The sequence below is a fragment of the Microtus oregoni genome, unplaced genomic scaffold, assembly GCF_018167655.1.
Source record: "Microtus oregoni isolate MIOR12 unplaced genomic scaffold, Mior012 000015F_ref0000493, whole genome shotgun sequence".
NCBI lineage: Eukaryota > Metazoa > Chordata > Mammalia > Rodentia > Cricetidae > Microtus > Microtus oregoni.
Genome location: NW_024543074.1, coordinates 31,199,222 through 31,219,099, shown reverse-complemented (window position 1 = coordinate 31,219,099; position 19,878 = coordinate 31,199,222). Strand labels below are relative to the sequence as shown.

The following is a 19,878-nucleotide window of genomic DNA, read 5'->3' as shown; positions in this document are numbered from 1 at the left end:
CAAACCAAACATGAGAATGCCCAGTCCTATTTTACTTGAGGTACATAAGTATATATGAACTGAAATCACTGGACTATCCCTTCGGCAGGCCAAGAACGCGCTGGCCCACGCTCTGCAGTCCTCCCGCCATGACTGTGACCTGCTGCGGGAACAGTATGAGGAGGAGCAGGAAGGCAAAGCTGAACTGCAGAGGGCCATGTCCAAGGCCAACAGCGAGGTGGCCCAGTGGAGGACCAAATATGAGACGGACGCCATCCAGCGCACGGAGGAGCTGGAGGAGGCCAAGTATGTGACACGAATTTAAGAGAACAAATTATGGTCTCCTGCACTGCTTAACTCAGCAACTCCCACGAGAAGTGATGGTGGTCTTGCTGATGATGATGTGAAAATATCAGTAGCTAACATTTATGGAGTCCAGTTTCCTCTAATCATATGCATTTCAACTCAGGAGCTGGAGCAAAAGACAGTTTTGCCTCTCCTAGTCGTCTCCGTTCCTTGTGTCAAGTGCTTCACATTCAGCCGCTCACAGCATAGCATAGCATAGCATAGCATAGCATAGCATAGCACAGCACAGCACAGCACAGCACAGCACAGCATAGTATAGCATAGCAGTGTTAGGTCGCTGTCGCTGTTTTTCTAAATAGACTTATTAATAGAGGAACAGCTGGTACTGCAACCAGATGTTCTGATTCCAGCGGTCATCTTCTTAAGCTCTGAGTGGACAGACATTCCTCTTAAAATGCACAATCAAGTTCCCTAAACTGTACAAAGTGTTGAGGGTTGGTCTAAATAAGATATGGTTTTAGTCTCGGTAGACAGAGGGCACCTTCAATTGCATCTTCTGGGGTGTCAAGTTTAAAGGGGTTTTCTGTGTCTTACAGATGTGACCTTGGCACACCACTGGGAATAAAGAAAAAATATAGAACACTCAATTGAAAGTCAAAGTCGCCTTTGCTTCTGCTGAATAAATTGTCCAAATTATCTTTCAACTATGTTCTCCAGTTAAACTGTCCTAACATACATGGTTTAAACAAATTAGCTGTTTTCTGGGGGCAGGGGTCATGAAAGGTATCAGAAAGTCTAAGAAAACAACATATTTGGTATATTTTTGCCCAATAAGAATATCTAGTTACCTTTAATTTCTTTTTGACTTAAGACGGGCTGTATAAACCAATCCACAATATTATACTAGGTAATCGTTTTCATAGTCATCCCCAGTCAGAATTCCTATATGTTCCAAGTCACTGAGCATATTTAGGCACCTCGCACTGACAGCAGCCTCTGGGAATCCAGTAACATTCCAAGATTCCAAATTTGGACTTCACTGAGTCCAAAGAGCTGCCACCTTGGCATTCTTCAGTTTGTTACTGTAGAATACAAGCCTGGTGACTACTGCTTTGAAAAGCAGACACGTTTTGCCAGTATAGGACAGGACAGCGAGAAAGAGTCACAGCCGTTATCACTTTGTTCCTGGCTCTGGCCAGGTCTTGACAGTCTGGCTAACTTCTCAGGAAGAAGCTGGCTCAGCGTCTGCAGGCGGCTGAGGAGCACGTGGAAGCCGTGAACGCCAAGTGTGCTTCCCTGGAGAAGACGAAGCAGCGACTGCAGAACGAGGTGGAGGACCTCATGCTGGATGTGGAGAGGACCAACGCGGCCTGCGCCGCCCTGGACAAGAAGCAGAGGAACTTCGACAAGGTGGTCTAGCCTACTTAAACTGTACAAAAACTTTTTGTGGTCTTCTTTCTCCCTGTGCCAGCTGATAATCTGTGGGTTTTTTTTTTTTTTTTTTAGGTTCTAGCTGAATGGAGACAGAAGTATGAGGAAACTCAGGCTGAGCTGGAGTCCTCCCAGAAGGAGTCCCGGTCTCTCAGCACCGAGCTGTTCAAGGTGAAGAACGCCTACGAGGAGTCTCTGGATCACCTTGAGACTCTGAAGAGAGAAAACAAGAATCTGCAACGTGAGTCCCAACCTTCCCCATCCTCCTTAGCCCAGGCTGGAACCTCTCATGTTGCCCACCTTCCCAATCCTCCTTAGCCCTGGCTGGACCCTCCCATGTTGCCCACCTTCTCAATCCTCCTTAGCCCTGGCTGGACCCTCCCATGTTGCCCACCTTCCCAATCCTCCTTAGCCCTGGCTGGACCCTCCCATGTTGCCCACCTTCTCAATCCTCCTTAGCCCTGGCTGGACCCTCTCATGTTGCCCACCTTCCCAGTCCTCCTTAGCCCTGGCTGGACCCTCCCATGTTGCCCACCTTCCCAATCCTCCTTAGCCCTGGCTGGACCCTCCCATGTTGCCCACCTTCCCAATCCTCCTTAGCCCTGGCTGGACCCTCTCCTGTTGCCACCATTCCCACCTCTTCCTCTCGTCTGTTCTTCCTCAGAGGAGATTTCTGACCTCACTGAGCAGATTGCAGAGGGAGGGAAGCACATACATGAGCTGGAGAAAATAAAGAAACAAGTGGAACAAGAGAAATGTGAGATCCAGGCTGCCTTAGAGGAAGCAGAGGTACATGTCACTATGGTCATGAGGGGTGGGGATCAAAGACAAACACTAGCAAAAGTATCAAGCTGAGTAATGGCACCATGAGCTGAATACAATACAAAAGTATGGAACCTTTGTGCACAGGACAATTAAGTGGTTAGCAATGCCAACACTGAGGCTGGAGCCATGTCTCAGCTGGTGAGAGCTCTTTCTGCTCTCCCAGAGGACCTGAGTACAGTTGCCAGGACCCACATCTGTGGCTCACAACCACCTGTAACTTCAGCCCCAGGGAATCAGACGCCATCTCCTGGCCATTCAGAACTCCTGCAAACACATGACACATGCCCACATAAACATGTCTGCACCTAAATAAAATAAAAATAAATTTGAGAAAAATGCAAATGCTGAACCCCATCAATTGAGTTTCTTAGAATTTACCACAAGAAACTAATCTCTTTGTTTTGTAAGACAGGGTTTCTCTGTGTAACAGCCCTAGCTATCCTAGAACTCACTCTGTAGACCAGGCTGGGCTTGGACTCACAGAGACCCACATGCCTCTGCCTCCCAAATGTTGAGATTAAAGGTGTGCACCACAATCACCTGGCAAGAAACTAGTCTTAAAAGAGATAAAACTTGGCTGGGTGGTGGTGGCACACGCCTTTAACACCAGCACTGGGGAGGCAGAAGCAGGAGGATTTCTTTAAATTCGAGGTTAGCCTGGTCTACATAGCAAGTTCCAGGAAACCCAGAGCTGTTGCACAGAGAAACTCTATAACTCTATCTCAAAAGAAAGAAAAGAAAGGGGCAAAACTTTGAGACAAAGATGTTCAGTGGGCTACAGGACTTTCCACCAAACATTATGCCCTCTGTTCAATCTCCACAACCTACACCTACAGGGTAGAAGGAGAGGAGCAACTCTCACAGATTTATGCCTGACCTTTGAGTTCTCTCTCTCTCTCTCTCTCTCTCTCTCCCTCTCTCTCTCTCTCTTAATTATTTATCAAATAAATAAGTGGAAAAAAGCCAAAAAGTATGATTAATATGGAGAAAGATCTTTGATAGACAAAAATATTTGCTTTTAATATATATGCAAGATATATTTGCATATACAACTTCGATTAGATAGAAAATAAATAGAAAGAGGTGAATCAGAAGGATCATAAATGAGGTCAAGGCCAGCCTGAACCACACAGCAAGAGAGCCTGTCTAAAAAAATGAGTATAAAAAATGTACCACATTAAAATAGTTGCCTCTTTGTGAGGGACAATAGGAAACTGTTTTTATACATTGTCCCCACATTGTACAATGAGTATGTACTATATAATCAGGAATAAAAGAATTTTGAAACCGATAGTTTCTATGCCAGATTAGTATTGCACACATGAAGATTGTAGTTTACAAAACATTATGTATACTACATGTAAAATTAATCAGATAATCCTATTAGTACCATCATGAATCTTTTAATAGTGCACAGTATCTTTCTTATAAAGCAGACGGATATAATCTATAACAGGATAAACAAAAAAAATGATTCACCTCATAGGTTCTTAGGACAATTACTTTAACTTTAAAGTTCAACAAGATGACAACAATAGTAGCGTGCCTCACAAACTCACAGTAGAAACCAAGTTCTCTTCTGCTCGGTGCTGACTGATCTCTATGTCCTTAAGGCATCTCTGGAGCACGAAGAGGGCAAGATCCTGCGCATCCAGCTGGAGCTGAACCAAGTCAAGTCTGAGATCGACAGGAAGATTGCCGAGAAGGACGAGGAGATCGACCAGCTGAAGAGAAACCACATTAGAGTCGTGGAGACCATGCAGAGCACGCTGGACGCGGAGATCAGGAGCAGGAACGATGCTCTGAGAGTCAAGAAGAAGATGGAGGGAGATCTGAATGAGATGGAAATCCAGCTGAACCACGCCAACCGCTTGGCTGCTGAGAGCTTGAGGAACTACAGGAACACCCAAGGCATGCTGAAGGTAGACATCCATTGGCCTCTCAGATGAGTCAAAGAACACACCTGTCTGCCGTTCTCACAATTAAGCCATCTTTTTAAACTACTTTCCCTACTGCTGTGATAAAAACACCCTGGCAAAGAGCAGCTTAAAGGAGTGTTTATTCCAGCTCGCAGGTCATCCGCCCAGTCCACCACAGCAGGGAAGTCAAGGCAGGGGGAAGGTGGAGCAGCTAGTCACACTGCACCCACCATCAGAACAGAGAGGAATGAACTCAAACTAGCACTTGGCTGGCTTTCCCCATTTTATACAGTCCAAGATCCCCTGCTCACAGAGGTCCTGCCCACAGTTACAGTCGGGCTTCTTATATCAATTACCATAGTCGTGATAATCAGCAGTCCCCCTGTGGCATGTCCATTGTCTTCTCCCAGGTCATTCTAGAGTCTGTCAAGTTGACAGTTGACACTGGCTCTCATAGCCACTCCCCCACTTGCCAAATTATACAGCCGAATGCACCAAAGAAGCCAAATGACAGTGTTTAAAACGTAACAGTTTCCAGAAAGTATATGTAGAAGAACAAACAGAAGCCAAAAGATGAAGAAATGACAAGAGAGAAAATACCCAGGCTTTCCACAAAATAGGCCTGAGGATGAACCTTAGTTTTTTCATTCTTTGAGTTCAGGCAAGTTATTTCACCTCTGGGCCCTGTTACTTCTACATAATAAGAGTAAGTTTCCCACGGCAAGGATGGCAGTAAGGATCCAGTGAGACGACAGCTATCATGCATGATGCGGAGCTTGTAGAAAATGCTCTATAAATGATAAAGAATAGTGGCATGCATGTGACAGACAACAAGGTAAAGGCAGAGACACAGCAAGAATCTGTCCCTTGATGATTTGCTCACACACTAAACAAAGGCCACCGTCATGCTTAAGATCACACAAATGACAGGCAAGTGACCTCCTGTTCCTAGCACCAGTACACTACTGTAGCTCATTTCCTAGGTATCCATCTCCTCTTCAGAACAAAGTATTCTTTTTTTTAACTTACAGGACACTCAGCTGCACCTGGATGATGCTCTCCGCGGCCAGGAGGACCTGAAGGAGCAGCTGGCAATCGTGGAGCGCAGAGCCAACCTGCTGCAGGCTGAGATGGAGGAGGTGCGGGCCACGCTGGAGCAGACAGAGAGGGGCAGGAAGCTGGCAGAGCAGGAGCTGCTGGATACCAGTGAGCGTGTGCAGCTCCTCCACACCCAGGTGAGCCAAAGGAAGGGGCACCGCTAAGTCAGGAGTCTAGAGAGCAAGTAGTACATACGTAAAACCGTAAAACCAAGGACGGGCCCGCATCTAAACCACCATAGTTACGACAGGGTGACAGGTGACTTTGTTGAGCAGTCCTATTTCTCTTCCAGATTTTTCACCCAAAAGTGTTTGTGAATTTAGAAATAAGGTTAGGCTTTGGGAGTTATTTGAAACCAGGAAGAATAAGGTTGAGTAAACATGCCTTTGACTCCAAACTGAAACACACTTCATGAAACACTTGTCGGTGGCACGGTGGAGTTCAGCTGCTCAGTGCTTACTGTTCCCAGGCCTCACAGAGCACTTAGCCTCCCTTCTTGCTCAGGCATTAAATGTAGTAGCAACCCTGGTAGGATCTCTGGGATACTAAAATATCCACACTCCAGTATTTCCAAATAGTCCCCTTCGAGAATACTGGGTTGGGATTTTAAGAAGATGTTTTCATAATACAAATTCAGAATCCCCCCAAAGGACAAACTCTCCCTTGTCCCCACCCCCCACATACATATATATATATATACACACACATACACAATTCTTTTGAGAGACTTCCAGTGCCATGCACTCACACACACACATTAAAAAAAAAACCAAACCTTTAGACAGAGAATACTATAAATAAAATAAACGAAAGAACAAGTAACAGGTGACAACTCCTATGGGCATTCACTGTTCTTGTCTTAAGACAGGGTCCTCCCATATAACACAGGCCTAAATTCATGACTCACGTGCCTTAGCCTCCAGACTGCTGGGATTACAAGCATGTGCTGTCATATTCTGTCAATACAGGCGCTCCTAAAACTTCAGAGGTCCTCCTATATAAGGCAGATAGGCAGGAAAGGACTGAGTACCGGAAAGGAGGTTTCAACTATGCAAATGATTACGAGTTTGCATCAAACAGAATAATTCCCAGTAGTAAATGTTGGCATTGGGTTTCCTGAGTTAGACAAAAATAGAACATTTGTAACTCCCAAGTGGGAAACCTGAAAATCTTATACATTTCCATTTTTTCCCCCACAGAACACAAGCCTCATCAACACCAAAAAGAAGCTGGAAAATGATGTTTCACAGCTCCAGAGTGAAGTGGAGGAAGTGATCCAAGAGTCACGCAACGCAGAAGAGAAGGCCAAGAAAGCCATCACTGATGTGAGGGCCTTACGCGTGTGCTCCTCACACCTGAGCCGCCTGCCACCACTGGGCTCACTATTTTCTTGATTTATTGGCTTTTCAGGCCGCCATGATGGCGGAGGAGCTGAAGAAGGAGCAGGACACCAGCGCCCACCTGGAGCGGATGAAGAAGAACCTGGAGCAGACAGTGAAGGACCTGCAGCACCGTCTAGACGAGGCTGAGCAGCTGGCACTGAAGGGCGGCAAGAAGCAGATCCAGAAACTGGAGGCCAGGGTGGGTGCCTTTAACCCTAAATCTGGGAAGGGCAGGGGGACACAGTCTTCTTGTTGTGGGGTCAGGAAGACCCTGGCCATACCTGCAGTAGACCCTAGGGAATTAACATTCCCCACCACTGACTGGAGGGGTGGAGCTACATCTTTCTCTTGATTACAGGTTCGTGAACTTGAAGGAGAGGTTGAGAATGAACAGAAACGTAATGCCGAGGCTGTGAAGGGGCTCCGGAAACATGAGAGAAGAGTAAAGGAGCTCACCTACCAGGTGAGAACAATGCTCTCCAGAATGTGCAGATTTCGTGCCTGGGGGGAAAGGAAAACCCAGCGACTGCTTGGGTGGCACTCGCAGACGTGCATGTTAACTCCCTACATGTCAAGGATAAAGAGAGAGTTGCTAATCATAGGCATACATCAAGCTAGGGTGGTGAGGGAGGCCTTTACCAGACAACACAGAAGAGGGCATGTAGGTCAGTGGTAGACTATGCGTAGTTCACACAGGCTTGATCCGCAGTAAGGGGAAGGAAGGTGGGAGGGAGGAGAGGAGAGGAAGAAAAGAGGAAGAGAAGAAAGGAAGGGAGAAAAAGCAGCATAAAAGAGAAAAGAATACAGGCATTAAAGCAAAGCAGACTAGATGTCAGTCCTAGTGTGGCCTCACCCAGAATAGCTGGGACGGGGGTTGGACAAGGTTCATAGACTTCTATAGTACAGAGGCTGGCGCACGTTTACCAAGTGTGACTACCGCACAGGCTGGTCAAGCTCACCCCCAGGCGCCCCTTCAGCATATTCGCAACTTATTTTGGCACTGGTGGTAGACTAGTTCTTGGGAATGAAAGTACATCTTTTTTTTTTTTTAAATCAAACTTTCAGACGGAGGAGGACCGCAAGAATGTGCTCAGGCTGCAGGACTTGGTGGATAAGTTACAGGCGAAGGTGAAATCCTACAAGAGACAAGCTGAGGAGGCCGTAAGTGTCTTTGAGGTTTCACAGAACAAAGCAAACTTCTGTTCAGGGAGAAAATGTGTTAAAAAAAAAAAAACCCTTTGGTGAGGAAGGAGGGCACACTGTAAAAATCTGCCATTCATGTGTTTTCTGGGGGCTGCGATCTTACAAATATAAATGCACACACTCCTATGCTAATTGTAGACTAAGCCTCAAGAGGAGATGTTGATTGTTAGGCAGAAGGGCTGGGGGAAGGGAAAGCTCCAAATACCCAACCTTAACTGATAGCAATACACACAACAGAATCACTAACGCCAGGATGAACAATTCCTGTCTCCCAACATATCAAAATCAAATGTTCCCAAAAGTGAAAAATGGATCCCCACCCCTACACACACACACACACACACACACACACCAACTGACTTGTTGACTGACTCACTGTATAGGTAAGGCTTTCCTCCCTGTATCCATCCCAGAAACTGGGAGAACGTGATGGAAGATCTAGAGGTACAGCTAGCAGCAGTGTGAGGCCCTGGGTTCGGCAGTACCACACAGCAAAGAAAGGATGCCGGAAGATTCGCCAGCTGCACTTTCCCTGGTGTGCCCACCCCATTCTTCCAGATATGTGTGAGAGGAAGGAAGAAAGGGCAGAAATATTAACAGCCACACAAAAGAGGCAACTTCTATCTTAGTCCCACGTTTTCCCTTCTTCTATATTAGTCTTAAATGCAGGGGAAAACAAGGTTTAGTGGGATTTCCAAAGCTATTTGTTAACATTTCCTTACTGCGGTCTTTGAGGGTACCTGGGTCCCTTCTTCCTTCCCACCCAAGAGATACATCAGAAAAAGGGAAGCAAGAGGCTGGAGAGACACTCAGTTGTTAAGAGCATTGCTGCTCTCTCCCATAACCCAGATTCAATTCCCAGCATCCACATCGTGGCTCATAACCATCGGTAACTACATTCCCATGTCTTTTTCCAGTCTCCCTGGGCACTGCATGAATATGTCACACAGACATACATGCAGGCCAAACACCTCCACACATAAAGTAAAATTAAAATAAATCTTTTCAAAAAGCAGGGAGGGGGTGAGCAGATTTGACAAAAGGCTGGTCTCTTCCACCTGAAAACAATTTCCCCTTTCCTTGCTTCATGTCAAAATTGTCACTAGAGGTACAAATTGGGTTGAGGCTGGAGGTCAGAGCGACAGTGCATGACAAGGGAATACAATTGTAGACAGCCTGGCAACGCATACAGCGAGACCCCCAGAGTCCCCAGCGTCTAACTGCCCGAACTCTTGTCTGTGCTCAGGAGGAACAATCCAACACCAACCTGGCCAAGTTCCGCAAGCTCCAGCATGAGCTGGAGGAGGCTGAGGAGCGGGCCGACATTGCCGAGTCCCAGGTCAACAAGCTGCGGGTGAAGAGCCGAGAGGTCCACACCAAAGTCATCAGTGAAGAGTAGGCGCCCTTTCCCGAGGCTGCCTAGTGGCCGACGAACATGCGCAGAATGTGCTGCTTCCGGTCTCCGGCTTCACTGCATTTACTTTTCACCTACTGCTGACTAAATAAAAACTGCAGCATGTTTATAAACTAAACCAGACTTCTTTTTTTATTTGCCAAACTGTTTGCTGGCCAGGCCAGTTCTCACCTACCTGTTGTTTTCTGTTATCATGTATGGCTATGTGGGGCTGTCTTGGTTTACTTCCTGTTGCCATGATAAAAACACTGACCAAAAACAACTAGAGGAAGAAAGGGTTTGTTTGGCTTATAGGTCACAGTCCATCAGTGAGTGAAGTCAGGAAAGGAAGTCAAGACAGGAATGCAGGAACTAAAGCAGAGACCACAGAGGAACCCTGCTTACTGGCTTGCTCCCCAACTTTCTTAACCCAGAACCACCCACAGACATGCCTTCAAGCCAATCGGATGGAGGCAATTCCCCAATCGAGGGTTCCTCTCCCCAGACTCTGGTTTGTTTCAAGTTAACCAACACTAATGGGCAGGAGAAGCTCTCTGCCAACCAGAAGCCTGTTTTTTTTGGTTTTTTTTTTTTGTTTGTTTGTTTTTCGAAACAGGGTTTCTGTCCTGAAACTAGCTCTTGTAGCCTTTAATCCCAGCACTTGGGAGGCAGAGGCAGGCGGATCTCTGTGAGTTCGAGGCCAAAAGCCTCTTCTTCAACCTTGAATGCTCCCTCCCACACAGTATCTATTGGTCATGTAGGGCCTTTTGTATGAGACACGGTGGGTCTCCCTATGCTGCCCAGGCTGAATTTAAACTTAAGATTCCTTTGCCTAAACCTCCATACTGCTGGGACTACAGGAGTGCAGGACTTGTTTTAATAAATATCTTTGGATTGCTACAAAGGATCAAGAAAATCTGTCTCTGAGGGGATCTTTCCAGAAAGATTCATTCATTTACTCACTGTCTAGATACCGGGCATCTACCCTGTGCCAAGCACTATCATAAATTCTGTGGGTGTCTCCGAGAACAAACAGCCTTCAGGGAATTTACACTCTACAGGGACAGAAAGGTAATCAATACATAAGTAGCTGTGAAATGTATCAGGTCAGTACAAGCGGAAAATCTAGACAGTAAGGGAAATTGTGATAGTTTAACAGTGGAAGGCAACCTTAGCAGGTTGGAGCCAAGGGGCACCACGAAGTCACACCATGCAACAGAGCTCAAGTGGGAGGTTTATTGGGGGGAGGTTCAGAGGCAGCCTCTGAGCAAGAGAGAGAGAGAGAGAGAGAGAGAGAGGAGAAGGGTTTGCATTTCATAAAGGAACATAGTACATGCACATAGGGGCAGTGCTCTAGGAAGTGGCTGAGGTAGCTAGAGTCACATCTTGGCAGCTGCTGCTGCTGGGTCCTGCTAGGTCCCTGAGAGCAGGCCAGTGTAGATGCTGAAATGCTAACACTCCTCCCTTTTGTTTATTATAAAAAGATGAGGAATTAAGAAGGGGTAGCTGGTGAGGTGGGAAAGGAGGTGTTGTGTTCTCTAGACTGCTTCCTGTCTTCTTGGGGGTTTCAGCAACTTTAGGGGACCTGAGAAAGCTGGGATGCTAGCCAAGTCCAGAGATAGATGGCTATTTCACTGCTGTCCAGGCTATGTGGGACCGTCCGGAGCTAGGAAAGCACAGGCCTAGTTGAAACAGTCTGTGAGGTTGGACCACTGGGGGCAGCCACTTGGGAACTGTCCAGAGGCAGATTTTGAGGGGACCTGGCAGGTTGCTGGCAGAGCAGAAGATAAAGTTAAGACGTTTAGGAGAAATTTTTCCTTAGGTTCTGATAACTGAGGGAGGTTACGTCCAAGAAAGGGGAATATTAGGTAACGAGAGAGAAGGAATTGCAACGAGGCACGTGAGCTGTGGAAGAAGCGCATTGGCTCTCCAGTTTCAATGCTCTCATGGGTTCTTTTATGTGGTGGATAAGACCACAAAAATATAATTGTCAGTGAAGGTGGAAACCCTAACTCTGTAGCTTCAGAATGGCTTTTGGAACTGCACAGAAGTTTGCCGGGATACATACTTTTCAGACTGGACGAGGGTTTGAATGACATCTAAATGTGTGATGTTTTTATTTGAGAGTTCATGACAATTAAGTTATTCTTAAAAATAAATGAATGAGTAAAAATAAATAAATTTTTCACCAGGGAAATGCAGCAATGACAGAGCTTTGGGGGAATTCATAACAGGCTAATGTACACGGAATGTAAAGGCAAGGGAATTTTTCAAGGGAACTACAGTAAACCCATCAACTTGGTTCCATCTTCCAATTTACGGCTACTGCCGCAGTCTCCGTTTATTTAGAGCTTAGATTTCTGCATCAGCATCCTGTAGCTCTTAGCACACGCATCTCCTTCATGTGCACATACACCCCTTAGCAACTGTAAATAATAATGTGCAGATTTCCCTCAGTTTGCAATTAGACTATGTTTCAGGAAATCTTATCATTAGCTGAAAATACTGTTAAAATGAAAATACATTGACATACCTAACCTAACAGAGAACTTCAGAGGACCGGTTATTTTCCGTCGAGATTTCTGTGTTGACTGGGGTCCTAGTGCACAATGTAGTATACAGTGGTCCAGGAAAAGATCAAAATTTGAAGTTGTTCATGAGGGAAGAGCAATCTCAACTGAGGAAAGCCTCTATGAACTGACCTGAAGGCGAGTCTGTGTGGGTGTTCTCTTGATGAATGGTTGTTGTGGGAGGGCCCAGCCCGTTGTGAGCCTAGCTAACCACAGACTGCAAGCCACCAGTAAGCAGTATTCCCTGTGCTCCCTGCTTCTGTTCCTGCCCTGCCTGAATTCCTGCCTTGGCTTCTCTCAGTGATGGGCTGCAATAAAGACATGTGAAACAAATGAGCCCCTTCCTACCCAACGTGCTTTAGGCCACAATGTTTATCACAGCAACAGGGAGCAAACTAGAACACATGGCAAGTCTGGCTAGTGACAATACCTAGTAATCTTGAAAAATGCTAAGTGGATAGCAAGTGTTCTTAACACAGCATAACTACGGAAGCTAATGCATTTGTTAATTAGCTAGGTTTAAATACTCATGTATGTAGATACACATACATACATGTTCATAGATGCATATGTGTACTTACATATAGACATACACATATATGCATATACATACTTACACACGTACATATATGTATGTGTGCTGGTTGGTTTTTATGTCAGCTTGGCACAGGCTAGTCATTAGAGAACAGGGAGCCTCAACTGAGTAAACGCCTCCACGAGATGGCTATAGGCAAACCTGTTGGCCGTGTTCTTAATTAGTGGTTGATAAGAGAGGGCCCAGTCCATTGTGGCAGTGCCAAGCCAGGGCGGTTCTATTTATAAGCAGGTTGAGCAAGTCATGAGGAGCAAACTAGTAAGCAGCACCCCTCCATAAGCCTCTGCAGCAGCTCCTGCCTTCAGGTTCTTTCTGGTTTGAGTTCCTGCCTTGACTTTCCTCATTAGGCTGTGACTCAGGATGTCTAAGCCAGATGAACCCTTTCCTCCCAAGTTGCTTTTGGTTGTGGTGTTTCTTCACAGCAATAATAACCCTGAGAAGAAGCATGCATAAATATATATGTAAACTTCAAATAACATTGTTCTTAATACACACAAATTTTTGTAAATTTTTAAATTCAAATTTTTGATTTTGAATTAGTAAATTTTTGTGTGGTGTAAGCGAGTTTCGGGAGCCGTCCATCTTGTTTTTGGAGAGAGGATCTCTCACGGACTCAGAGAGCACTGGGTGGCTAGATGGGATGCCCAGGGGCTCCTCTTTTCTCTAGCTCACCAGAATGAAAGCAGGTGCTGCTGCACCCAGACCCAGCTTCTTCCCACAGGTTCTGGGGACAGCAAAACTCAGGCGTTCATGCTTCTACCCTAGCACTTTCCCGAACCTTCTCCCCAACCCGATACATTTTATTTAATAAAATTTTCCTTCAGCAAGTTTGACCCTACTTTTTCCATGTGTCCACTACTTTGGAATTTCTTTTTCAAGGCTCATACTATTAAAATAAATTTTAAAAAACCTGCCTCTTAAGAGTTTTCTATCCACTTCTCATCAAAAGAGGGACATAGCTGACAAGAGAAAGACGGAGGGACAACCGGTTGATGGAGGAGACCATTAGCACAGCTGCTAAAGGCTGCTGCTTTCATGCAAGCTTTTCAGTGGGGATTAAGATTCCAGAGCTAAGACCCAGCAGCTGTCAGGGGTAGAGCTTACATTCTGACTCCTGACTTCAGACACATGGTACCAGTATCAGTGTCCCCAGCCACCCTCACTACAGACTTCTCAGTCACTTTTTCCTACGCGGGAAGCTGAGGAATCAGTCGTGGGCAGATCCTTAAGCCCGGCTTAAGAGTGGAATTCACCAGCTTGATTCCACCCTCCTGGCTGCCAGAGTCCCCAAGATGCAGCTTCCTGAAGCCACAAGGAAAAATGAACACCACCACTGCGTGATGAAGGAGAAAAACAGTCCGCCTTAGGGATCACACCCAAAACAGGGCTTTTCTTAGATTCCTCCAGGCTGACCTTCACAAGCTGAGGGCAGACTGTGTTCTCAAGGTTGTCAGAGAAGCTAAGGCTCATGCCTTGGGGCACTCTTGAAGAGAGTGGAACTCAGAGTACTGTGGGGTTCAGATTATGAAAGAATTCTGGATAAGGACAGTAGTACTCTAGGCAAGGAGTGCTGGGGGGGCTCCCTACCCCACTATTCTAACAATTCAAATGATTCACAGATTTCAGTGCCCAGGTCTAGCTCACTATGACTTTAAATACAGGTCCTTGTGAAAGTGAGCAAAGAAAGGTCCCTGAAATCTTCAGACTGGCGGGGCGGGGGGCATCCTGGCAATGGTTTCCAAGCCCTGCTGAATGGTATGGCTGTAATCCCAGAACTTAGAAGACTGAGGCAGGAGGATGGCTTGAATGCCTCCTGCGCAACCCAGTAAAATCTCATCTGAAAGCAAAACACAAAACTAGAATTTCCAAAATATTCTGCCCAACAAGTCAGGCCACCTACCTACCCTGTTCTCAACTTCTCTCTCCACACCAAATTTCACACACTCCCCACCACACCCTCACTCAGTCTGAAAGCTCTCAATGGATGGATGAGGCCCACCCTGACAGGCTCACTGATCTCACATGTAGGCCAGGTCCATCCCAACTCTGCAGACATCACTTCCCATTCTTTCTTCCCTCTGTCTGATCCCTTCCCAGATGTTCTGGGACGCACAGGAAGTGGCTCCCACCACCTCTGGGCCATTGGGATATGATTTCTTTCTGGAGGCATTGGGTGGTTCTCCCTCAAGCCACATTCCCACATTTACAAGCATTTTGAGACCTGGCACGAGCCAATTAAATCATGAGAGGCTTCAAAGGACAACTTTGATACCCAATACCCAGAAGACTTTTTAATCCTTTGTTGAATAAAATGGGGACACCCAATAGAGTCTTTTTGCATGACAAAATGAAGCATGGTAAACACAAAGCAAACATAACCAAAAGATCCTGGAACTATAGGAGACTTAAGGTCTGGGTTTGTGGTTCAGCCCTTGCCAAGCTGGCGCAAAGCCTGGTTGGAGCTCAATATATGCACATCCCCGAAAAGTTCAAAGAAGAAGAGAGGTAAAGCAGAGAGATTAACAGTTACCAGAACATGAGGGGAGGGGTTGAGAAGGAAGGGAATGAGAGAGAAGAGGAAGGGATGAGAGGAAGGGCAGACAGGAGAGGAGAGGAGGAAGGCATGACAGGTGTGAAGTTAGAAGAAGAAGAAGAAGTAAATTCTGATGTTTTATTTTACAACAGACTGTAGTTACTTATAAGAAAGTGCATATTTTAAAATAGGTAGGAGATTTCAAATGGTCTCTTCATAAAGAAATAGTAAAGGCCTGTGGTGATGGATCTGCTAATTTCTCCAATATCCATATACACGTGTACCAAATCACCAAGCTACACTCCAACGGTTCAATAGCATAGATAAATAAAATGAGATAAATAAAAGGGTCTTGTTGACCTTGTCCTTTGCTTTACAGAGGCTTCTCAGTTTCAGGAGGTCCCTTTTATTAAATTTTGCTCTCAGTGTTTGTGCTACTGGGGTTATATTTAGGAAGTGGTCTCTGTGCCAGTGTGTGTACTTCCTACTTTCTCTTCTATGATGTTCAGTGTGGTTGGATTTATGTTGAAGTCTTTGATCCATTTGGACTTGAGTTTTGTGTATGGTGATAGATATGGATCTATTTTCATTCTTCTACACGTTGATATCCAGTTATGCCATCACCATTTGTTGAATATGTTTTCTTTTTTCCATTTTATATTTTTTGCCTTTTTTGTCAAAAATCAGGGGTCCGTACATGTATGGATTGATATCTGGGTCTTCGATTCGGTTCCATTAGTCCTCCTATTTGTTTTTTTGCCAATACCAGGCTTTTCTAGGTACTGTAGCTCTGTAGTAGAGTTTGAAATCAGGGATTGTGATGCCTCCAGAAGTTCTTTTATTGTACAGAATTGTTTTGGCTGTCCTGGATATTTTGTTTTTCCATATGAAGTTGAGTATTGTTCTTTCGAGGTCTGTGAAAAATTTTACTGGGATTTTGATAGGCATTGCATTGAATGAGTAGATTGCTTTTGGTAAGACTGTCATTTTTACTATGTTAATTCTACCTACCCAAGAGCATGGGAGATCTTTCCATTTTCTGGTGTCTTCTTCAATTTCTTTCTTCAAATATTTAAAGTTCTTGTCGTACAAGTCTTCCACTTGTTTGGTTAGAGTTACTCCAATATATTTTATGTTATTTGTGACTATTGTGAAGGGTAATGTTTCCCTGATTTATTTCTCAGCCCATTTATCATCTGTGTAAAGGAAAGCTATACTGGTTTTTTTCGAGATAATCTTGTATCCTGCTACATTAGTGAAGGTGTTTATGAGTTGTAGAAGTTCCTTGATAGAATTTTTGGTTTTCTTTATGTGAATTATCATAACATCAGCGAACAGTGAGAATTTGACTTCTTTTCCGATTTGTATACCCTTGATCTTCTTTTGTTGTCTTATTGTTCTACCTAGAACCTCAAGTACTATATTAAATAGATATGGAGAGAGTTTAGTTTGATGTTGGCTGTTAGCTTGCAATTTATTGCCTTTATTATGTTTAGGTATGTTCCTTGTATCCCTGCTCTTTTGAAGACCTTTATCATGAAGGGTTGTTGTATTTTGTCCAAGGCTTTTTCAGCATCTAATGAGATGATCATGTGCTTGGTTTGGTTTTTTCAGTTTGTTTATATGGTGGATTACATTGACAGCTTTTCATATGTTGAACCATCCCTGCATCTCTGGGATGAAATCAACTTGATCATGGTGGATGATTTTTTTTTAATGTGTTCTTGGATTCAGTTTGCCAGTATGTTATTTAATATTTTTGCATCAATGTTCATGAGTGAGACTGGTCTGTAATTCTCTTTCTTAATAATATCTTTGTATGGTTTGGGTATCAGGGTAATTGTAGCTTCATAAAAAGAGTTTGGCAATGTTCCTTCTGTTTCTATTACGTGGAACAATTTGAGAATTTGAGGAGTATTGGTACTAGTTCTTCTTTGAAAATCTTGTAGAATTCTGCACTGAAACCTTCTGGCCCTGGGGTTTTTTTGTTTGTTTGTTTTTTGTTTTTTGTTTTTGCGAGACTTTGGATGAGTGTTTCTATTTCTTTAGCATAAACTGAAAATCTTAAGAACTCCCTCAATCTCAAGCAAACCAAGATGGGAGATCACCCTACCCCAGCATCAGTTTGCAATCTTACCCCTCCCTTGTTGTTTTATATAGTTGTGTGGCAGATTAAAATGCCCAGGGCTGTGGGAACAGAATAAATAGTTATATGCAGTGAGTAGGACTGGAGGATTGATAGATCACAGAAAGGCTGGGTCATCTGGTTGACCCGCTAGAGAACAGCATGAAAGACATAAAGACAGATGATGCCAACATGGCTTCCAGAGGCCTCTACCACAGGCAGTGGCTGGCACATTCTCCTGAAGCTCATCGTTTCCAAACCCCAGGTTATTCTGTTGCCATGGCAGCAGTCCCTCTCCATTTCCTAAACTGTCGCATCACTTCCAGGGAGTACCCTCCCATGCATTCATCAACTCACTTAATTGCCACAAGAACTTCAGATCATTGCTGTACAGCCCCATTTCAACGAGGACCCGACTAAGACTAAGAAAGGTTTGTTATTACCTAATCCCTATGCCTTAAATGGTAAGAATTTGATGGACTTGAATTCTACCTCTTAAGATTTACTCTGGCTTACTACATAATCATGCAGACTTTAATTCTCTAGCCCCATATTTTGGCTGTGTTCACCAAAGACAACTTTTTAAAAAGGATACATTACAACTTCGGCAGCGGTAACTAATATCAATGTATTTTGCTCACCTTAGTTCTAATAAGGCTTTAACGAGCTAAAGTACCAAATCATAGCTGATAGACAAAAGAAAGGCAAAGGGAAAAAGACTCTAACCTCAGGCTTGAAGCCATGCCGAAAGCCTCCAGTTTACAAAACAGACCTAACTAGCTAGATTTTGTCTCTGAACAGAATGTTTCAAGCCACTCTATCTCTCTCATTGTCTTCAGCGAGTTTCCTGGTTTGCTTGTGGTTCTGAAAAGTGTGTATAATTCTGAAGCATTGCTGTCTAAGACAATCTTGCAAAGCCAGAAGCAGTTACCTCGTAGCAAAAAAGGCAAACAAAGCTGGAGTAAAAGGGTAGTTGTTTGAGTTCTCACTCCGCCATGCACTGCCTATAAATGACTGCTAACCTCACCCAGCTTGTTTCCCACTTGAGAAACTATGATGTCTATGTGTCCAGCTGGATTGGTGGCTCATAACTCTCAGCATTTGGGTGGCTGAGCCGCATTAGCGCCATGGGTTTAAAGCTTTTATGAACTGCAATTTGAGGTCCTGACTCAGAAAAAGGAGGGTGAAGGGAGGGAAGAGAAGAAAAGAAAAAAGGAAAATATATTTTCTGTCTTGCAAAATTCAGGAAGTAAACAGCTACATGATTGCCTCGAGGAAGGCTATGTGTTACATTTGAAAGTTCTGATCTTTGTATTCTCGGATTTCCGTAGGGTGAAGAGGGGTGAGATTTTATCTTTAGCACGAATTGGGTGACTTACACAGAACCTCAATTTCTGCTTCTGTAAGATGAGAGATGAACTAGAAAAGATTCCAGGCTCCCTTTACTATCCAAAAGTGTCATTCAATTCTTGAATTGGGCAACTCAAATATGAATTAGTGTTGTTCACTAACTTACCTGTCCTAAGACATTCATCCAGAGGCTTCTGTTCCTGTTTGAGAAACTCCCTGCCGCTCTTTGAAACTGCATCTGGCAACAAGCTCTTAGATAGCCCACGTCGTGGGAGTGAAGCATGATCCCACTATCAGCACAGTTAATTGCCCTTTCTTCTCAAGTATCCTTGTAAGGCTGACCTTGACCATGCTTCTTCTCAAGTCCTCTCCCTCCAGCCTTGCTCCTGTCCTCCTGTCCTTCCCAGTGCACTCTCTGAACCTACATTTCCTCCAGACTGTGTCTTCCATTGTACTTGGTACCCAGTGTCTCCTAGGAAAATCAGGGAAATGCTTTCTTCCTCCTCAACACCTGTTCGCTCCTTAATCCCCAGCCTAAGATGCCACCCTCAGCATCCTGCTAATGTCACTGTCAGGTCACCCTCCTCACTGATACAATGCCCTATCCCTGATCCTCTCTTTCTCAGCTTCTTTAAATAGTCTTATTCATATACTCCCTCTTGAATATGTCACTGCCCTGGACTTCCTTGTTGACTCCAATAATAAAGTTACTTATACTATAGAGTGAGAAAAGATTTTGTAAGGAGACTAGACAAAAAAAAAAAAAACTTCAGTCCCAGAGGTCCTTTCAGATATGATAGAGAAGCAGAGTCGCATGATGTGGAAGCTATAAACTATAGCACATAGTGGTGGGATAAAGATAAGACTTCCAACCCAATGAGACACTTGGAGGTGATGGATTTTTATTACCTCGATTGTGGCAATCAGATAGTAGCTGTATCCATAGGTCCAACTCATATGAGTGTAGACATTAAGCATATGTAGGTTTTTATATATTGATCAAATTCTCATACAACTGTGGAAGGAAAGAAAAGAGGGAGGGATAGAGAAAGAAAGACAAGGAAGTAGGAAGACACCCTTGAGATCTAATCCTTTCCTGTGAGACCAAACTCACTCTGATAGACCAATATTAATCTCTTCACAAAGGTGGCCATGACCTAGTTACCACC

At 44.5% G+C, this 19,878-nt stretch overlaps 1 protein-coding gene across 1 annotated transcript in view; it reads left to right on the top strand.

Annotated features, from left to right (window-relative positions):
* Myh8 (myosin heavy chain 8) overlaps positions 1-9,623 on the top strand; it is a 30,180-nt gene extending 20,557 nt beyond the window's left edge. Inside the window, exons 28-38 of the mRNA XM_041664493.1 lie at positions 89-285; positions 1,512-1,695; positions 1,792-1,957; positions 2,381-2,505; positions 4,155-4,463; positions 5,492-5,695; positions 6,758-6,883; positions 6,969-7,139; positions 7,299-7,403; positions 8,006-8,101; positions 9,390-9,623. Coding sequence (XP_041520427.1) covers positions 89-285; positions 1,512-1,695; positions 1,792-1,957; positions 2,381-2,505; positions 4,155-4,463; positions 5,492-5,695; positions 6,758-6,883; positions 6,969-7,139; positions 7,299-7,403; positions 8,006-8,101; positions 9,390-9,542 — 1,836 coding nt within the window. The 3' untranslated portion in view covers positions 9,543-9,623. The remainder of the gene's footprint in view (positions 1-88; positions 286-1,511; positions 1,696-1,791; positions 1,958-2,380; positions 2,506-4,154; positions 4,464-5,491; positions 5,696-6,757; positions 6,884-6,968; positions 7,140-7,298; positions 7,404-8,005; positions 8,102-9,389) is intronic.
* Positions 9,624-19,878: the final 10,255 nt, after the last annotated feature.